Source organism: Colius striatus, chromosome 1 (assembly GCF_028858725.1).
Source record: "Colius striatus isolate bColStr4 chromosome 1, bColStr4.1.hap1, whole genome shotgun sequence".
NCBI classification, from domain to species: domain Eukaryota; kingdom Metazoa; phylum Chordata; class Aves; order Coliiformes; family Coliidae; genus Colius; species Colius striatus.
Window position 1 is genome coordinate 94,017,178 of NC_084759.1, and position 17,093 is coordinate 94,034,270.

At 41.1% G+C, this 17,093-nt stretch overlaps 1 protein-coding gene across 2 annotated transcripts in view; it reads right to left on the reverse strand.

Annotated features, from left to right (window-relative positions):
* MORC3 (MORC family CW-type zinc finger 3) overlaps positions 1-16,619 on the reverse strand; it is a 29,503-nt gene extending 12,884 nt beyond the window's left edge. Inside the window, exons 1-9 of one of the 2 annotated variants that reach the window (XM_062001180.1) lie at positions 16,462-16,619; positions 10,928-11,000; positions 8,860-8,992; positions 7,679-7,893; positions 7,253-7,400; positions 5,801-5,948; positions 3,798-3,929; positions 3,413-3,532; positions 2,822-2,919 (exon numbers count right to left, since the gene is read on the reverse strand). In XM_062001180.1, the coding sequence (XP_061857164.1) occupies positions 2,822-2,919; positions 3,413-3,532; positions 3,798-3,929; positions 5,801-5,948; positions 7,253-7,400; positions 7,679-7,893; positions 8,860-8,992; positions 10,928-11,000; positions 16,462-16,500 (1,106 nt within the window). In that variant the 5' untranslated portion in view covers positions 16,501-16,619. Of the gene's footprint in view, positions 1-2,821; positions 2,920-3,412; positions 3,533-3,797; positions 3,930-5,800; positions 5,949-7,252; positions 7,401-7,678; positions 7,894-8,859; positions 8,993-10,927; positions 11,001-16,461 lie in introns of those variants that run through there. The other variant, XM_062001191.1, reaches the window with a different exon arrangement.
* Between the last annotated feature and the right edge of the window lie 474 nt (positions 16,620-17,093).

A 17,093-nucleotide genomic window follows, 5' to 3' on the forward strand; every position in this document is an offset into this window, starting at 1 on the left:
GACCAATTCCCTGATCTGCTTTGCCATGCAGTCTCCTTAATGGCTCTGCTAGTGCAACGGTGGTCAAAACATGGGAACTCCTTAAAGCTAGCAGTATCATTGCAAAGAGCAGCAGAAACTGTGGGTACCATTTAAAGGCACACACAGATTGCAGTCTTGTGGCTGTAGCAGCTATCAAGCTTGATGCTGCTCCTCCAGAGGGCTGCTGTGTGTTTCAACATCAGGAATGACCAAATCAGTCTTGCTACAGCCCCTCAACTCCTGCAATTAACAGCTCTGTTTACTGATCACAACACTCTGGTGTGGTTTCTGGATTATCTTTATATGCAGAGTTATACCAGCAATTCAGGAAAGGCATTGTGGTCAGTTCAGGTTGCCAGTGGAAGCTGAACCACAACTGGTTGAAGGGCAAAACATGCAGCTTGAAAAAGGTAATGACTTCTCCTGACAAAGTTTACCACACCTATGCTTGCATGTCAATACCCTGAATTTCTAAGTCCACACTGAAAGCAAGTGTTAGGGCATACAGAAGGAACACATCTACTCCTTTAAGGACATATGGTCTGAGGAGCCATAAACAAGAATATACAGAGACAAACTTGACTGACAAAGCAGGTAGCGATAAGAAAAAACCTAGTCAATCACACTAACTGGTGGAATGTGAGAATGTTTATTTTTTCACAGTTGGAAGGATAAGGAAAGGTAAAGAGACAAAAGTAGAGTGATAAAACCTGACAAATTACTGTTAACAAAGACAATAACCAGGACAAATCTGGTCAGTCACACTAATTGACAAGCTACCAAGAAACTGTAGGCAAACTGAAATTTTGCAGACCTGAGGGTCCAGGATGTTTGGAGGGAGTCAGTGGATCTATGTCAACTGATGAGGCAATGTACATGGGGAAGGGGAAGCAGGGAGAAACAAAGAGGAGGGTAGACAGAAAAAGAGCACAGAAGGAGCTGTTTTTATATAAAAAAGGTCTGGTCAGTATGGATGTCTGGCTGAGCCCTGTGTCTGTTCACAGTCTGTCTTATCTTCTTGTATCTTATTTAACATTTTCTTAACTCTCTGCATAATCTCATTCTCTATTCCATGTATATGAATATGACAAAGACTAAGTACCAGCTACTGCTGAGAGCTGTGCATGAATGGATTTGGTGCCAGCTCCTGGAGTCAGACAGGTGTGTAGTGTCAGGTACTGGAGCAAGCAGGGGTCTCAGCTACCACCCACTAAGGCAGGAATGGTGTGTCTACCAAAAACCAACAACTACCAGGGTGAACCAGCGTGAGTGATGGACTCAGTGCTGGCAGCTGGAGCAGGACTGTGGGTCACAGCCCATATGCCTGGTGCTGTCTGCTGGTAGGGAGACCAGTGTCTGCATGTTTCCCAGTTCCAGTGTCCTGGTGCGCATGGACTGTGTATTTGACAGTGAACTCCAGAGTAGACTCAGCAGTGAATAGGAGGCCACAGGTCTGGGAAGCCGTATTGGGCAGACGGGGGTTCTTGCTGGCATGCTCAGGGAGACTTGCATATACGGAGTATCTGTTCTAGGAGTGTGTGAGCATACACATTTGGTAGTGAACATCAAACTGCACTATCCAGTGCATAGGGGACCTGCAAAGCAAGTTAAGAGGGTCTGGGACCCAGGTGGAGTAGCAGGAGGGCAGAGAGGCCTTGTTGGTACTCAAGGGATCCACAAATGTATATGTGCTTCTGAATCTAGTGTCATGTGTGTGCCTCCACTAGTGAGCTTCTGTCTCTATCAGCTGAAGAAGAGGAAGGGAACTTGGCTGTTTGTTTTGTGTGACTCCTGTATGCAGGTGCATCTTGTCCATGGCAGTCTGTGTACCCAGCCAGGTCAGTGTCCTCTGTGTGCCTGCCCCTGAGACACGTGCTCAGCTTTGATACTAGTTGAACCTGTAAAGAGGAGAGCAGCAGTTGCATCCCTCAGCCTGGGCAGGCACCCTGCTTAGGTAACTCATCCTCTCCAGACTTTCCTCCCTCACGTGACTTCTGCCACAATGCCAGCACTACCAATTCAGAGCTCAGCAGTGTAAACAGACTAGGAAATTCACGCGACCACTGCAAAATTCACCTGACCACAGGAAATTCACCAACAATTACCACTTCTGAAAACTCTAAGTCAGATTAGATTCCTAAGCTGGTTCACAGTTTAACTATAGGAAATATCACACTAGAAACTGACTGATGGGACAAATGCAGATAGGTGAAAAAGTGGCAATCAGAGTTAGAAATAAAAGCTGAAACAAAGCAATGTCCCAAATCAGTGCTGCCTTCAGATGTCAGGTATTTTAAATGCTCTATCAGGTAGCAGACAATTCGAGGACATTCATGTCCACTCTTAGAAAACAAACTGAAAATAAGAGATGGAAAATATGCAACAAAGCTTTTTAGGAAAAAAAAAAATCTAACACAAGCTATTACGAAAACAGTAGTTAAGAGTGTGGGATTCATGCATCAGAATTGTAGTCATGTGCCATACAAATACCCACATCTCAGCAAGATAGTCTGTGCTCGTTTTACAGTCAGTGAGGGTCAAAGTTGCAACCAACCACTTTTAGGGCACTCACTCAAAAATCATGTGTGTGATACTCTAGACTTCCCTAGCTGCCTAATGAATGCAGTATGATCAGTGTGGAGGTAAACATCCCACCTCTAATGTTCAGAACAGTCATGCAGTTTAATGATGGAACATAAGCTTTTATTCTTACCTCTTAGAAAAGAAGCCTTTACTGTCAAAATGTTTCGTGGTGAACCACAGTATTCAATAGAAAGTCTACATAAAAATATCCATTTACCTGTATTCATTTGTGTAGTCAAAATCTTGTTTGTTATGAGTTGGTTTCAGGAAGTTGCATTCAATAATCCCAACTACACCAACACCCATATTGTTTGCCTGTAAGAAATGAAGATCTATCAGGAAAACCCACAACTGAACCATTAGCTCCACAGGGGGTTGTGAAAGTGTTAGAAGGAGGCTCTGAGAGCCCTTGGCCACTGGTGAAAAAACCTTGCAAGTTTGTCAGAGATAATTATAAACTACATACACTAGTTAAAAACAATTTTCTGGCATATGACTCCTCTCAAAAAAGAAACTCTCAACACAACATTTTTCATTTTAAAAAAACCTGTCGTTACACCCCTCTTTTTGTCCTGAAAGATATGCTCAGGTCAGTATTTTGCATATCAAGGTTAGTTTCAAAAACAAACATTAAAAAAACTGCATACAATTTAATTCCATTTTTAACTGCTGCACAAACTAAAAAAAGTGATTCTATAAAGGATGCATCAATATATTACTGTCCATCAGTTTTATTTGTTAGGATTGAGGTTTGAGTGAAAATTATTTCTAAAGATGTTAAAATACTTTTTGAGCTTTAACTTCTTACCTTTAACTGACAGCCAACTCTTTCGTAAGCTTTGATGAGTCTGTTTTTATGGTACATCATTATTCCATAATGATCTTTGTTTCTACAGTTAAATCCAAAAGTAATTCTTACTGTTTTAGCCTTTTACCAGATATTAAGGAAAAATCTGGTTAATCTCATGTAATAGAAAAGCACAGTTACTCTAAGTGTTCATTCCAAACTGTGTCCCGGAACTTTCTTTTTTTATATTAATTCCTTCAGTACTCCTTTACCAAAAGAAAAAAAACACAAGCCCAAACCAAACCAATTGTGTAACCACAACACACCCAGCAGAATCCACACAGCTACATTAGAAGTCACGTCACTAAACTCAGTGTGCAATGATGTCAACACTAGAAAAGGATACGTTCAGAAATTTTGGCCTATATATATCACGTTCAATGAAGGCAAGGCTTTTGGAAACCAGTTGCGTTTTCACTTTTTGTCCTCGCAGAATGATCTGCATTGTTGGCTTCAGATACAAAATGCTGCAATAAGCCTACAAAATATACAGTAACTCCTGTTATTAAAAAACTCCAAAAGTTCAAGATATGAATATTTTACAGCACACGTTTATTAAGACAAACTCATGTTTTAATTAAATTTTATGAAACATGGGTTTTTTCCAACTTGAACCTGTAAAACTATGAAATGCAAGTCTGCATAATAAGTATACATTTCATAGAATCATAGAATGTTAGGGGTTAGAAGGAACCTTTACAGCTCATCTAGTCCAACTCCCCTGCTGAAGCAGGTTCACCTACATCAGATCACACAGGAACGTTATCCAGGCAGATTTTGAAGACCTCCAGAGAAGGAGACTCCACACTCTCCCTGGGCAGCCTGTGCCAGGGCTCCCTCACCTGAACAAGAAAATAGTTTTTTCTTATGTTTAAGTGGTACTTTTTGTGTTCCAGCTTCATCCCATTACCCCTTGTCCTGTCAGTAAATACCACAGAAAAAAGAGATGTCCCAACCTCTTGACTTCCACCATTTAGATATTTGTAAATATTAATGACATCCCCTCTCAATCTCCTCTTCTCTAGACTAAACAGCCCCAGTTCCCACAGCCTTAACTCATAAGGAAGATGCTCCATTCCCCTGATCATCTTGGTGGCCCTGTGCTGGACTCTCTCCAGCAATTTCCCGTCTCTCTTGAGCTGAGGAGCCCAGAACTGGACACAGTACTCCAGATGAGGCCTCACCAGGGCAGAATAGTGAGGGAGAAGAACCTCCCTCGACCTGCTGGTCACACTCTTCTTGATGCACCCCAGAATGCCACTGGCCTATATCCTTTGGCATGTATCACAAATTGAATGAACAGCAATTGAAGTCTAACTTTTATGAATATGACAAGTTAATTAGGTGTCTGAAAATACAGTTTTATCACTAATAGAGGTCTCCAACACACAATCCTCTTTTATTATCCCCTATTGAGAGTCTAAAAATTCTACTAGAAGTTTATAGTATAATTTGATAATTTTGATCAAAGGCAAGTGTGATAACTTTGTTCCAAATGACTGCCTGTTATCGTAGCTTGATAATAGCTACGTTGTCTTTTTATAAACATGTAGATCTATGAATTTTAATTTGCATTTCATTTCCCATTACATTTACAACCTCTATAATTGAAATGGATGTAACTATTCAGCGAATTTTAGAAGAATTGAAGGTTTTAGTTTAACGGGAACAATACTTCTGAATATTATCTCTTAAGAAGTGCCCAGAACACCTAGTAATTCCAGATGCACTTCCTTACAAAAAGAAGCCTCAAAGCTTATGAATCAATAGTGGAGACAATGGTCAAACCAGTTACCCTACAGAAAAGCCTTGTTCCTGTATGTATGCACGTATTCAAATAATGAAGCTCCTTCTCAGTTCCTTTAAGTCCTTTTGAAACCTAGAAAGACACTTTGCCAAACAAAACCTAACTGTTTTGAAAGATCCTCATGGACAGAGCACACATACACATATTCTTGCATTATAATGGAATGTTTAGTCTGCTGGTGACCACATATACACAGAAACATTTGATTTCCGAATCTACTGATTGCATTTCTTTCCTGGTCTTAGTGAGTAATGATCGGTATGTTTTGTTAAATGTAGTAAAAGACTACACAAAACCCTGTAATTTTCTTCTAAATCAACAGCAAATGTTTACACAAGTTCACAAATTTATTCTACCTTCAATTTTCAAAATTAATGTTGATATGATTCTGTGATACGGCCCAAAAATTTTCATTCTGGCATTTGTCCCGCCCCCCCCCCCCCCCAATCAACACTTCTGTAGTATACCACATTACACCAAAACAAAAGCACACACCCTCCAGCTTCCAAAATTAAACAACTTTTTTAATATGTTATACATACTCGTAGTGAGTAGTCACTTTCTGGAACAATCTGGTCCAGCCTTTCTTGTTTTTTATATCCTCTTTTCCCTGTTTCATCCAAGTCTTCTGGAATTCTGATGTCATATTTATCCTTGTCAAAGTCAAACTCTGTTTTTTCATTTTTATCTCTAAGAAATAATATTTAAAAAAAATAAACTAATTACTTGGGGGAAAAAAGCCAAAACAAGACAAGCTGTTGTGGTGGATCCAGTGCAGCATGTGTCACAAAAATGCAAAAGAAAGGGATTTCCTTTAAGCCACGGTGGTCTTCCTCACAGACTTGCTAAAATTCACGTTAAAAAAGTTCACCAGTTCCTTTCTGATATTCAAGGAATACAAGAGAAGAGACAGCAAGCGAGACGTTCATAAATTCTAACTTAATTCACACCAGGTGACACTTCAAAAAGAAGCGTTGTCAGTACCAGCTTTACATTCTGGATTGACCAAATCAATCAAAAAAAACCCAAGCTTTTCATCTGCTACAACTGAGATAATTTTTGTCCTGTAATATTTAACCTATAGTAATCCAGGTGTGGTTTCTTGTCCTCTTCCCTCCGCCCTTTATTCTGATGACCAATAACAGAAGAAACTAAGCAGCAAACTAGTTCCTTTCCAAATCCATAGGACTGAAACAATTCAAAATTGCTTCTTGTGGATACTTTGTCATTTCAGGTATTTAAAACTAGAGTAAACTAAACACTTAAGAATATAATACAAGACTTCATCTTCCCAACCAATCAGTGCCATTACAGTTAAAGGCGCTCTAAGGCTTTTCTGGACAGCACATCGGGCAGGTTCCCTGATAACAAGGCAGCAACAAAGACGTGAAGGAAAGGGAAAGTTAGGAAGTGTTGACACCCCATCTGCCACAAGTCAGAGCCAGAAAAGGCTGGAAATCCGTACTGCCCTGAACAATCTCACAAAGGTGATAAATATCTCACAAAGTAGATAAATAAAATAAGTACACAGAATTCTATTTATTTTATGATAAACAGTTAAGAAGTTTAGAAAGGTCTAGATTCCTCTAGAAGGATACCTTTGACTACATGCTTGAAAAGGCAGTGAACACTTGCCTGTACATACAAACATTTTATGTTTGAATGTTTGCATATGTAATTTCATAGATCTGAAATAACAGATGTTATATATGTATAACTTATCTATCTCAATTTTCCTTTTGGCAAAAGCAACAGTATGAAGTCCTTTACATTCTCCTTCCTTCTGCTTTGTTACTTGAGATATTAGCAACACTTCTCATGCAACAATACTGACCTTCAATCATGCAAGTCTGAGCCTAGCTTGTCAGGTACAGCTAACTACCCACAGTCTTTTGGAATCATTCCACACACAAAAAAATACCCTCCTATATTCACATACACTGAAAGATAACACAAACTAAATGAGAGATGCAAGAGACTGGACTTCATCTTACCTTCTAAGATTCCAGATTATAATTCTTGTTCCTTTTCTCCCCATTATAGCATCTAGCTCTGCCAGTAATTTCTCCTCAGTAGAAAATAAAGAATGTGTTAAGATGGCCTTCAGGCTGTTTTTGTATTCTGCTGGATCACTTATCTGTCGTAAGCACTATGTTAAGGAGAGTAACTTTGAATGAAATAAGCTTTCAGAAGCTGAGGAAACTTTTGCAACGGTATCCTGTGCTCATCCCACAGGTTCTCATTCCACATCTCAGAGTTCTTACAAATGTAAAGGCTTTAAAAAATTACAGTCTTCCTTGCACCTTACAATTTATTTAGGGTACTGCTAAGACCAGGCAAGGAGATTTCCTTTACTGACATTGCCATCCAAATCTTGCAAGTACCCACAGCTTTTCATTCAGAAATTGCTGAAAGGATATGTTGGTTGTTGAACGTCACTATAGGAACCATGACATGCTCTGCTTTTGTGACTTCAAGGAAAGTCTGAGATAACATGCCCACACTCATGGTTTCTCCGTTCTTGGTGAAGACTATTGCATCTTTTCCCAGGCGCATGGATCCTGATTTGAATCCATTTCCATACAGTCCCACTGGAACACGGCCATTCATCACAGATTTCTCACTGAAGCCAAAGCTGAAACATATGAAAATATCAGAAGAGTGTAAAAAGCCCTATAAAACCTGAAAACTCAAGTTTTGGGTTTTTCTAGCATGCAAGACTTACCAAGTTAGGCTGAAACATAAAGAGTTAATCTCTCATTTTAGAGACCGGGTACAAATGGTACAATTAAAGAATGTACAGTTAAGTAAATCCTGAGAGTTACTCCTATAACACTGCTAAAACCCCACTGAAAGAATTCAGAGAAATTTATGTTCATCTTTTAAGTACAAAAAAGAAATACTATCTGCCTGGAATTATGCAGTAAGCATTCTTATGGCATTCTACTAGTTATTCTGTGGCTTCACAATAGATACTCAAAAAAGCCCCCCTAAATCTTCCTTTTTCCTCTCCACTCACTTGAAAACATGTGGTCTACAAAGTTTCCGTTGTAACTACACATTATATTGAAAGTAAAACAAGCAATCGTATTTGAGAGTAGAATTTAGCAAGCAAGCCACTAATTAAGGTATCTAACAGGAAAAGAAAAAATATTGGTTTGAATTCACACTTGCTCGTGTTTAAACCCAGAGATTTACAGGCAGAGCAATCTTTCACACTCAAAAGTCCAATTGTACAGCAATGTCTTTGTCAACTGTAGAAACAAAAGTTGCAGAAAGATCATTTCAAACCATATAGAACACTTAAAAAGGCAAACCACATCAATTATAATTTCCTTCAGTTTTCCATACCACTTTCTATTTCCAATATTTTCAGAAGGACAAAAGAAAATTATGAGATAAAAATACACTGACAAAGTTGTGGGAAAGTTTTAATAGCATTTACCTGTTCTAGAGTCTCACTTGGCTAATTGTTCACCTTCAGAAATGTTAAGTTTATGACAAAATTTGTTGATATATGGGAAAAAAAGAATAACCTGAGCAGTAACACGACTAGAAGCTGTAATTTTTACATAAAAAAAATGCAAAAGAGATTATGCACCTTAGCATTTTGTGAAGCTTCTCTGAGTTCATACCATTTCCATTATCAGTGAACGTCAAGCATATGTTGTCATTTATCACCGTTTTGTCTATCCATATCTGTTTAGCACTCACATCCGGATCATATGCATTATCTGAAGAACAAGAAAGCAAACAAGGGTGGGACACTAAAATGCAGAAAATAAAATATGTTCACACTTTAACTGTTCCAGTGAAGATGTCAGAGTAACTCTTCCGAAGTCATTTAAATCCATATGTAGCATACAACAGAGCCTTATCTAGCAGGAATACACGTGTAATCAATCTTCTGACTCTTAGCCTTGCAGCAGTGCCAAATAGCTACATGGAATAGCTGTCTCTAACTCTGTCACAGTGCTATGCTTGCACTTGTGTTTATTTGGTGACTACAGCAGCTTAAGATGGTTCCCTAATCATAGGCCTATGACTCTGAAGAGTCACGTGCCAAACTAATTGAGCTCTAAAATTGTGGTCATTTTCCAGCTCTGCAGCCAGGTATGTGATATAGTCGCAGAAGTTTTGTGCTGGCACGGACATAAATTTGCCAGCTAAGTCACTGAATTTTAGTCAGTGCTCACACAGAAGCAAAAAGCTCTAGCTTTTTAATAAAGTAAATGTTAAGCTAAAATCCAAGTCCCCTAAATCAAAATGTTATGATGAAACACCTGCATCAAAACCTGTTAAGTCTTGCCTGAAAACAACACACACTTTTTCAGCTATTACAGAAGACAGAAATACACAGGCAAAATGGGAGGACCGAAAGTGAAACTAAGACAAGTTTCTACTTTCGTTTCTTGGCTCTCAAGCCACTTTTGCAATATGTACTTTCTCCCAGGCACACAAACATCTCTTGAGGCTGGGTTATTGATCACAATGCAGACTATGGCACATCACTAATATAAATGTCTGCAACATTTCATTTGCTGCTGGCCGGCAGGCTTTTGAATTGGGAAATCAGACTTGAAATGGTACCACAACTTCAGATAATCAGAGAATCTTAAAAAAAGCCAAAAAAAACCCCCAAAACTAAAAAGCAAGGAAAAAAACCCCGAAGTCCAACTCCCTGCATCCCACATAGTTCTGTGAAATCTCAAATTTTGACTCCACAGGTGCAAGAGATTGAAGTGAAAAAATTGTTGCTGGTCTACTACCACATCACTTACATATGAGCAGAGCTAAGTGTCACAGTGTGTTTTGGTAGAACAAGTTTTTCAAATCTAAGAAGTCAGGACTTTCACAGAAACACTTAAGACTAAAGTTTCTATTGACAGGACTTGAAAGACCTTGCAGCACTGTTACCACAAGTGAAACAGAACTCTTAGGACACTGAGGGATGGACCATGAAAAGGAACAACTCAAGTATAATCCTGAAGATGTTCAGCTAGAATCCCGGTAACCCCAAAGAAGAAAATTAGGATGTTTGAAGAGTACTGTGACAACGTGCAAAAATAACTATTGGATGTTTTGGGGAAGTATTGAAGAAAAGGTAAAGGTCAAAGTGGATGGCAGGAGAATGGTACAATGGGCGTGGGGGATGATTGTGTGCAAGCTGGCTGCTGGTCAGCACGCTTGTGCAGTTGGATCCCGTGCCACTGTTGCACATTCTTACTAAATGCCATTTTAAACCATTTCTTATGTGAGTGTGCACTCAATTCTCAATGTGTGCCTGCATGCATTTGCTGTGCTAGCAAACTTCAAGGTGGACAAGTCAATAAGCCAGAAGAAACCCATAACTGTTGGGATCAAAGGTCTGAGCCAGAGACTGGTAAAAAGCCCAGGACACTGCAACTGGAAAGAATCCCAGGTCTTGGCAAGACACTCAGAAACATGGGTAAGTGCAAGCAATACGTGAGTGAGAGTACACATACGTGCCATTACTGGACTTTAAACCTGGTTAGCAGGAAGCAGGAATAGGATAAGGTCATTTACCACAAAATATGTTGTAAGATTCTGAATGGTAACAACAGGATCAGTTATTTCCCCTATCTGAAGGAAAAAAGCTTTACCACAAGAAAAAGTATTACAATCAGGCAAACTATTGATCCACATACCAATGAGTTCTGCAATTGCACTGAAAGGCCAGGTGTGACTGGTAGAGTTGGTGTGCAAGAACTTTGGACAAAGCTGAAATAAATCACAAATAATGGCATTAGTTTGCACCCTCAATAATACCAAAACAGAAAACAGTATGTTAAATAATGTAACATTAAATGAAACTACTTTGTACAACACTACTGAAAGGCTATATGTTTAAATATTGGCCTACTAACATCTTTTAAAGTGGAACATTAATACAGCTATTATAGACAAAAGAGTAACACATAACTCAGCACAATATCTTACTATATTCTGAGCACGGGTTATGTTTTCATCCTATCAAACTCTATCTTTATAAAAAATATACACAACTATTGCTATATATTAATGCCAGAGGTTACAGATGACATCAAAGCTTTAGTCCAAATTTAGTAGCTGAAGCACATACTCTCAAATGTTAAAAAAGTACATCTTAAACCACAAGTACTTAACTTAATCTCAGAAGTGAGCAGCAACTCATATACTCAGTGGCTTACTGGCTGATATAATTTCTCCTTTGCCCACATTGATCAAAACTACCTATCGGATTCTCTCAGCTAACAGTTTGTGCTTTTAGCAATTTGATCTCATACATTTTATCCTCACTTATGAGAGGATGCAACCAGAAGAATGTAGCAACTACCAGGATTAGATAATAATATGCAAATAAAGTAAACTATATCCCATAAATAGGTACAAGTGTCTGTGGCAAAAGTACTCTCAATTTATGAAAAGTCTGGTTTTGTGTATATTGACCTAGATCAAAAGACTAGGAAAAACAGAACTAAATATCTATATAATTTAAGGATTTGTTGATACAATGCTTGGAGAAATGTAACTACTGAAACTGATACAGTTGCATTTGCATTACCACTGAGAATATCTGTGATTCCACTTTCACAAGGCCTTTACCACAAACCCACGGCACATATATAAGCTTAAGCTTCACCAGCATAGTTATGCTGATTACATAAAAAGTTACATTTATTAACACAGAATGGTGGAAATAGTCCTTGTACGGTGAAATTACATAAAAAACATAATACAGGCCACATTAGTATATATATAAAATCACACAAAAAAATTAAATAGCATGTACGTATCCCTACCTCGTAAATTCTACAGAACTGCTGCAGTGACAAGCACTTTCTTATAGTTAGTAAAGCCTAAATAATGCAAGCAACCACTTCAAGTCTCCAAGTTCATTTATCAGCAAAAAGGAATAATGCTCTACGTAAGTTATTGAGCCATGAGCCAGGTACCAGAGTGGGAGCAAGGTGGCAGCAGCAGCCCTAGTTCTGATCAACATAAAATTGCTACAAAACCTCACCTTGATTCTAAGGTCATAAGAGCACAGGACACACTGTCAGAGTGCAGCTTAATCCCTGCCTTTCTCCATCGTAGCAGAGTACAATTATGAATAGACACCAGGTTCTTTATTGCCATCTGTGCTTTAAAATTCCAGCTTTATAAAATCTGGTAAACTGAGTCAGGCTATGTCACTGTGCCTCTTTCAAATTCCTAGCAGATACTTAAAAGTAATTAGAATCCAAAAAGAAAATGACACCAAGTTTAATAACGGAAACCTCACATATTTCACGACACATAGTTAAAAAGATCTTTTGATTTCTCTCTCTGCTGTACAAGCAACTCAGTGGCTCTTAAGAGCTCTGTATTATTCTCATCACTTCAGCCTTCCATGGTGCTGTCAGCATTTGTTCCTTTGCTTGCTAAGCCTCATGTTCAAAATACACAAGAAACAATTGGGAGGTTTCTTCCCCGCCAGAAATCTCATCTTGTGAAAATATAAACATTTAACACACTTCCTCCCTGCAAATGCATATTCAAGCAATCAGCATCCGCTCAACTCACAGCTAAACTATTTCTCTGCTGCTAGCCAGTAAAAAACTCCAATCATACACAAGGTAGACTGGGATCTCAGGAGTTACTGCTGGCATTGGAATCTCAGCAATATGGATCTGGCAAAAACACCTAGCTGTACTTTTGGTTGAGGGTTGAACTCAGAGTTGTGAACCTTCTCCATTCCTCATCCACTCCTTCGTACTAGTGATTAACTATGAAAAGAACAGCATCTTAAACGAACAGCATCTTCTCTCAACAAACAGCCGAATTATGCTGATCTTCTCCGGATTGCTCTTCCAAATGGTGGAGTTTTGAACAGATATACGAAATGACAAGATACAGGCTAGAACATAGGAAATTAGCAAATTTGTTCTTGGCTCTAACGTTTCCAGCAAAAGGCATGCAAGTACCCACAGGGTAGTAGTTCACACGAAAGTCTGCCTCAGAGCAGGCAGCACCCGTTTGCTCACGAAAGGCATCAAAACAAGGGCACAAAACAAAACCAGACTAAAAAATAGACAACAGCGGTTTAAGGTCACAAGCTGTCAGCAACAACTCATCATTTCATGATCAGGTCATCGGGAAATATTTAAGCCCATTTTCTCCTCTTATACACTTCATTTCACCAAATCATCATTTTAATTAGCTCATGAATAATTGAAGCTCAGTAAGTATAGTAAGAAAGAGTTAGATCCCTGGTGAATGCTCTCGGCTATGTTAGCATGACTCTAGCTGAGACAATCTCATTGCTTTGTACAATACAGTTTGTTACTAAGTGGGTTTCAGTTAGAGCGTTTTTTTTTTTTCCTCCTGAGACCAAGTGCAGCCAAATTCGTTTTGGAGATACAACTAAACCTTCCCCTCCTTCAACTCACATATATAATGCATATCATAAAGAAGTCAACTGCACAAAGGGGAGCTTTTCCGACAATGATGACCAGCAAATATTGAAGAGTAAGGCAGCCTATCTCCCAAAAAATGGCAGACAGCTTTGGGAATTTCGGTTTCCCAAGAAAACGGGAACTCTTCCATCCCTTGCAGATCACACAACATGCACTAACCAAATTACCACTGAACCATCTGTCTTATCTTACAAAACTATTTCACAACTTCTTGCGGAAAAAGCCCACTGTCATTTTCCTCTCCCTCCCAGTTACGTCAGCCCACTTATACGACTGTAATGAACCACATCGGGGAGATGATCCAAATTAACAATCCTTTCAAAAAGTCTTATTTTTAACCTGGATCACTTCCCTGATCTGTGTCATCATGCAACTGGGCAAAAATTTTAGTAGAGCAACCGGAGAAGACAAATGCCAGGATGGGAATGAGTTACTAAGGCCTGCTCACACTGCCTGTGTTGTATATACATGCTTCTTGAAACTAAGGAAGATATTTAGGTGAAACCCAACATATTTCCAAAGAACAGCTGCTGATGGAAGAGGCTGTAACCATCAGCTCTCCGTTGTTCTCTGGAAAATAGAGCCTTCTACACTGTAAGACACAAGCTGATAAAAAAGTATTAACAGTTGCTTCATTTCTTCATCGAAAACCTACAAAAATCACAGCTTTCACTGGAAACAGACTGAGTGCAATTTTTAAGTTATGGATACTGACAAACAAAACCAATTCCACCAATTTCAGCTTAGATTTCTCACATGTACCTGTTAGAGTTCAGCTTGCCAAAGTGATTTCGCCTCAAGAACAATTTTAAATGCTGCAGTCCAACTTGTAATATGAAAGGTTTTTTGCAAAGGTTGATTATTAACGTTGATGTACTTTTTCCCCCTCAAGATGACTAATAATACATTAAAAACAAAGGGAGGCCTCCCACTTTTTTTTTTTTTTGTGTGTTATCTAAATGATTTGGCTGGAGTAGAGTTAATTTTCTACATAGCATCAAGTATGAGGCCATGTTTTGGATTTTTGCTGAAAAGTGTTGATAGTACAGGGATTTTTAGTTACCGATCAGTGCTTACACAGAGTCAAGGCCTTTTCTGCCTCCCACACCACCTTACCAGTGAGTGGAAAGCTGGAAGGCTGCACAGCCAGGACAGCTGACCCTAAATGACCCAAAGGATATTCCTAACCACGTAATATCACACTCAGCATGTAAAGCTGAGGGACAAGAAAAAAAGGAGACACATTTGGAGTGACGGCATTTGTCTTCCCAAGTCACCAATGAAGGTAATTGAGCCCTGCTGTCCCAGGCACGACTGAACACCTGCCTGCCCACGGGAAGTAGTGAATTAATTCCTTGTTTTCTTTCACTTTGCTTGTATGCATGGCTTTTGCTTCACCTATTAAATTGTCCTTAGCTTAACCCAGGAGCTGTTGTGGGTTTTTTTTCTATTGATGCTCCTCCCTATCCCACTGGAAGCAGGGGGAGTGAGCAAGCAGCTGTGTGGTGTGCAGTTGCTGGCTGGGGTTAAACTGAAAATGTATTAGACAAACTGTGGATTTCAAACACTTAGAAGAATTAAAGACCTGAAATAGAAAGTGTAATCCCTGAACTTCAAGTAGATGACATTTACAGATAAACTCTACAGCATGGCAATTTATATTTTAAGGTAATTTAAGCAGTGGTGAGGATATACTAATAAATACTTTTCACTCAGACGTTTGACGTTACTGTAATTATTTGGCTTCTTTCCGCTATAAGTAAAGTTATGAACCAGGTGTTTGCAACTATAGATGCAACTAATAGGCACAGACAGCTGAAGTCAAAAAGGCAAAAAAAAATCATGCTGTTTTATTAATGACATACAAAACAACAGGAAAGGTAGCCTTAACTTCATTTGTGTCAGCAGAAATAAGGAAACGACCAGCTGCCACAAAAGGACAGCAATAAATACTGTGACTGAGAAGTACGACACAGTAGTATCTTTAACTGCCTGCACATTTATCGCCCTTGTTAAGGTGTAAATAGGCCTCCTGCAGAAAGCAGCTAAGATTTTTGAGCTACAAGCTTCCAGTTACAGGTCACCACAACAGACTGTGAAATCCCCTCCCCCGCCTCGATAACCAACCAACCAACCCACCCACAGACTTTAAGTTCCCCTCCCGCACAGCCTGAGTTAATCTAGCTGCTTTTGTACCGCGACGGATGTCGGAGAGCCCAGCGCATCCCGGCCGCAGCCTCCGCTGGCTGCCGCCGCCGCCCACTCCCCACTCGCCGCCGCCGGGGATCCCCCAGCGCGGCCGGTGACTGCTGCGACCCGCCGCTTTTCTTCTCAGTGAAGTGACCGAAGCGCAGCGCGCCAGGGGCGGCGGGAGGGCACCGTCGGGGACACACGCACGAGGAGAGACAAGCCTAAGGAGGGCTGGTTTATTTTAGGAGAAGGGGTCCAGAGCCCGCCCTTCCCGGCACTTGGCCGACAACTTTTTACCCTCGGAGAGGGCGGGCCGTCGCCTCTAGCCCGGGCAGAGTCCGCCTCCCGCGTTCACTGGGGAAAAACAAGGAGCAGCCCGAGCGGCGGCCGCAGCGGCGCGGCAGCTCCCTCCCGCCCAGCCCGCTGCCTGCCCCTCGGCCGCCGCGGGCCACGCACAAGCACCCTCGTCCCCCGCGGCTGCCGGACCGCGCCGACCCCCGCGGTCCGCCGAGGGACAAGAGAGGCCGCGCCCCGCGGGGATCCGCGCCACTCACCGCGCTGAGCCGGATACCGCCCTGTGTTTTCGCCGCCATCTTTAGTGCCGCAGCGAGACCCGGGGTGGGGAGCGCCCGACGCCCGCCCGCACTTCCGCCTCGCCCCCTCCGCGCGCCCGCTCCCGGGAGGCGGCGAGCCCTGGCGCACGCGCCGCGCCCTCTCCCGGCGGGCGGCGGCGGGAAGGCGGGGCCCCGGGGCTGAGGGCGGGCCCCGGGGCTGCGGGGGAGGGAGAGGCGGAGCCCTGGCGCTGAGGAGGGGAGGGCGGGACCCTGGCACAGCGGTAGCGAAAAGTCGAAGGAGGTTTGCTGTTGTTGCCGGACGGCAGGGACCAACGCTTGTGTTCTTCAAGCAGACAACTCGAGGCACGTTCAGCTTGGCTGCTGCTGAGTATTTCGCAGCATACGTGACTTGCTTGACTTATATTTGTTACAAAGTTACAAAATCATATGATGACATTATCCGCCTAGACAAAGACACAACCTGTCCCCGATTTCGCATGTAAATTAGGTCTTTTCTTCCTTTCATTTGCGTCATGTCTCCCGGTGATAGTCGGTGGTGGTCTTTGGGGCCCTGGGAGATCAAGGTCCTGAGGCTTTCTCACCCCCCCTCCCCCCGATCTTTGCGCGACTTC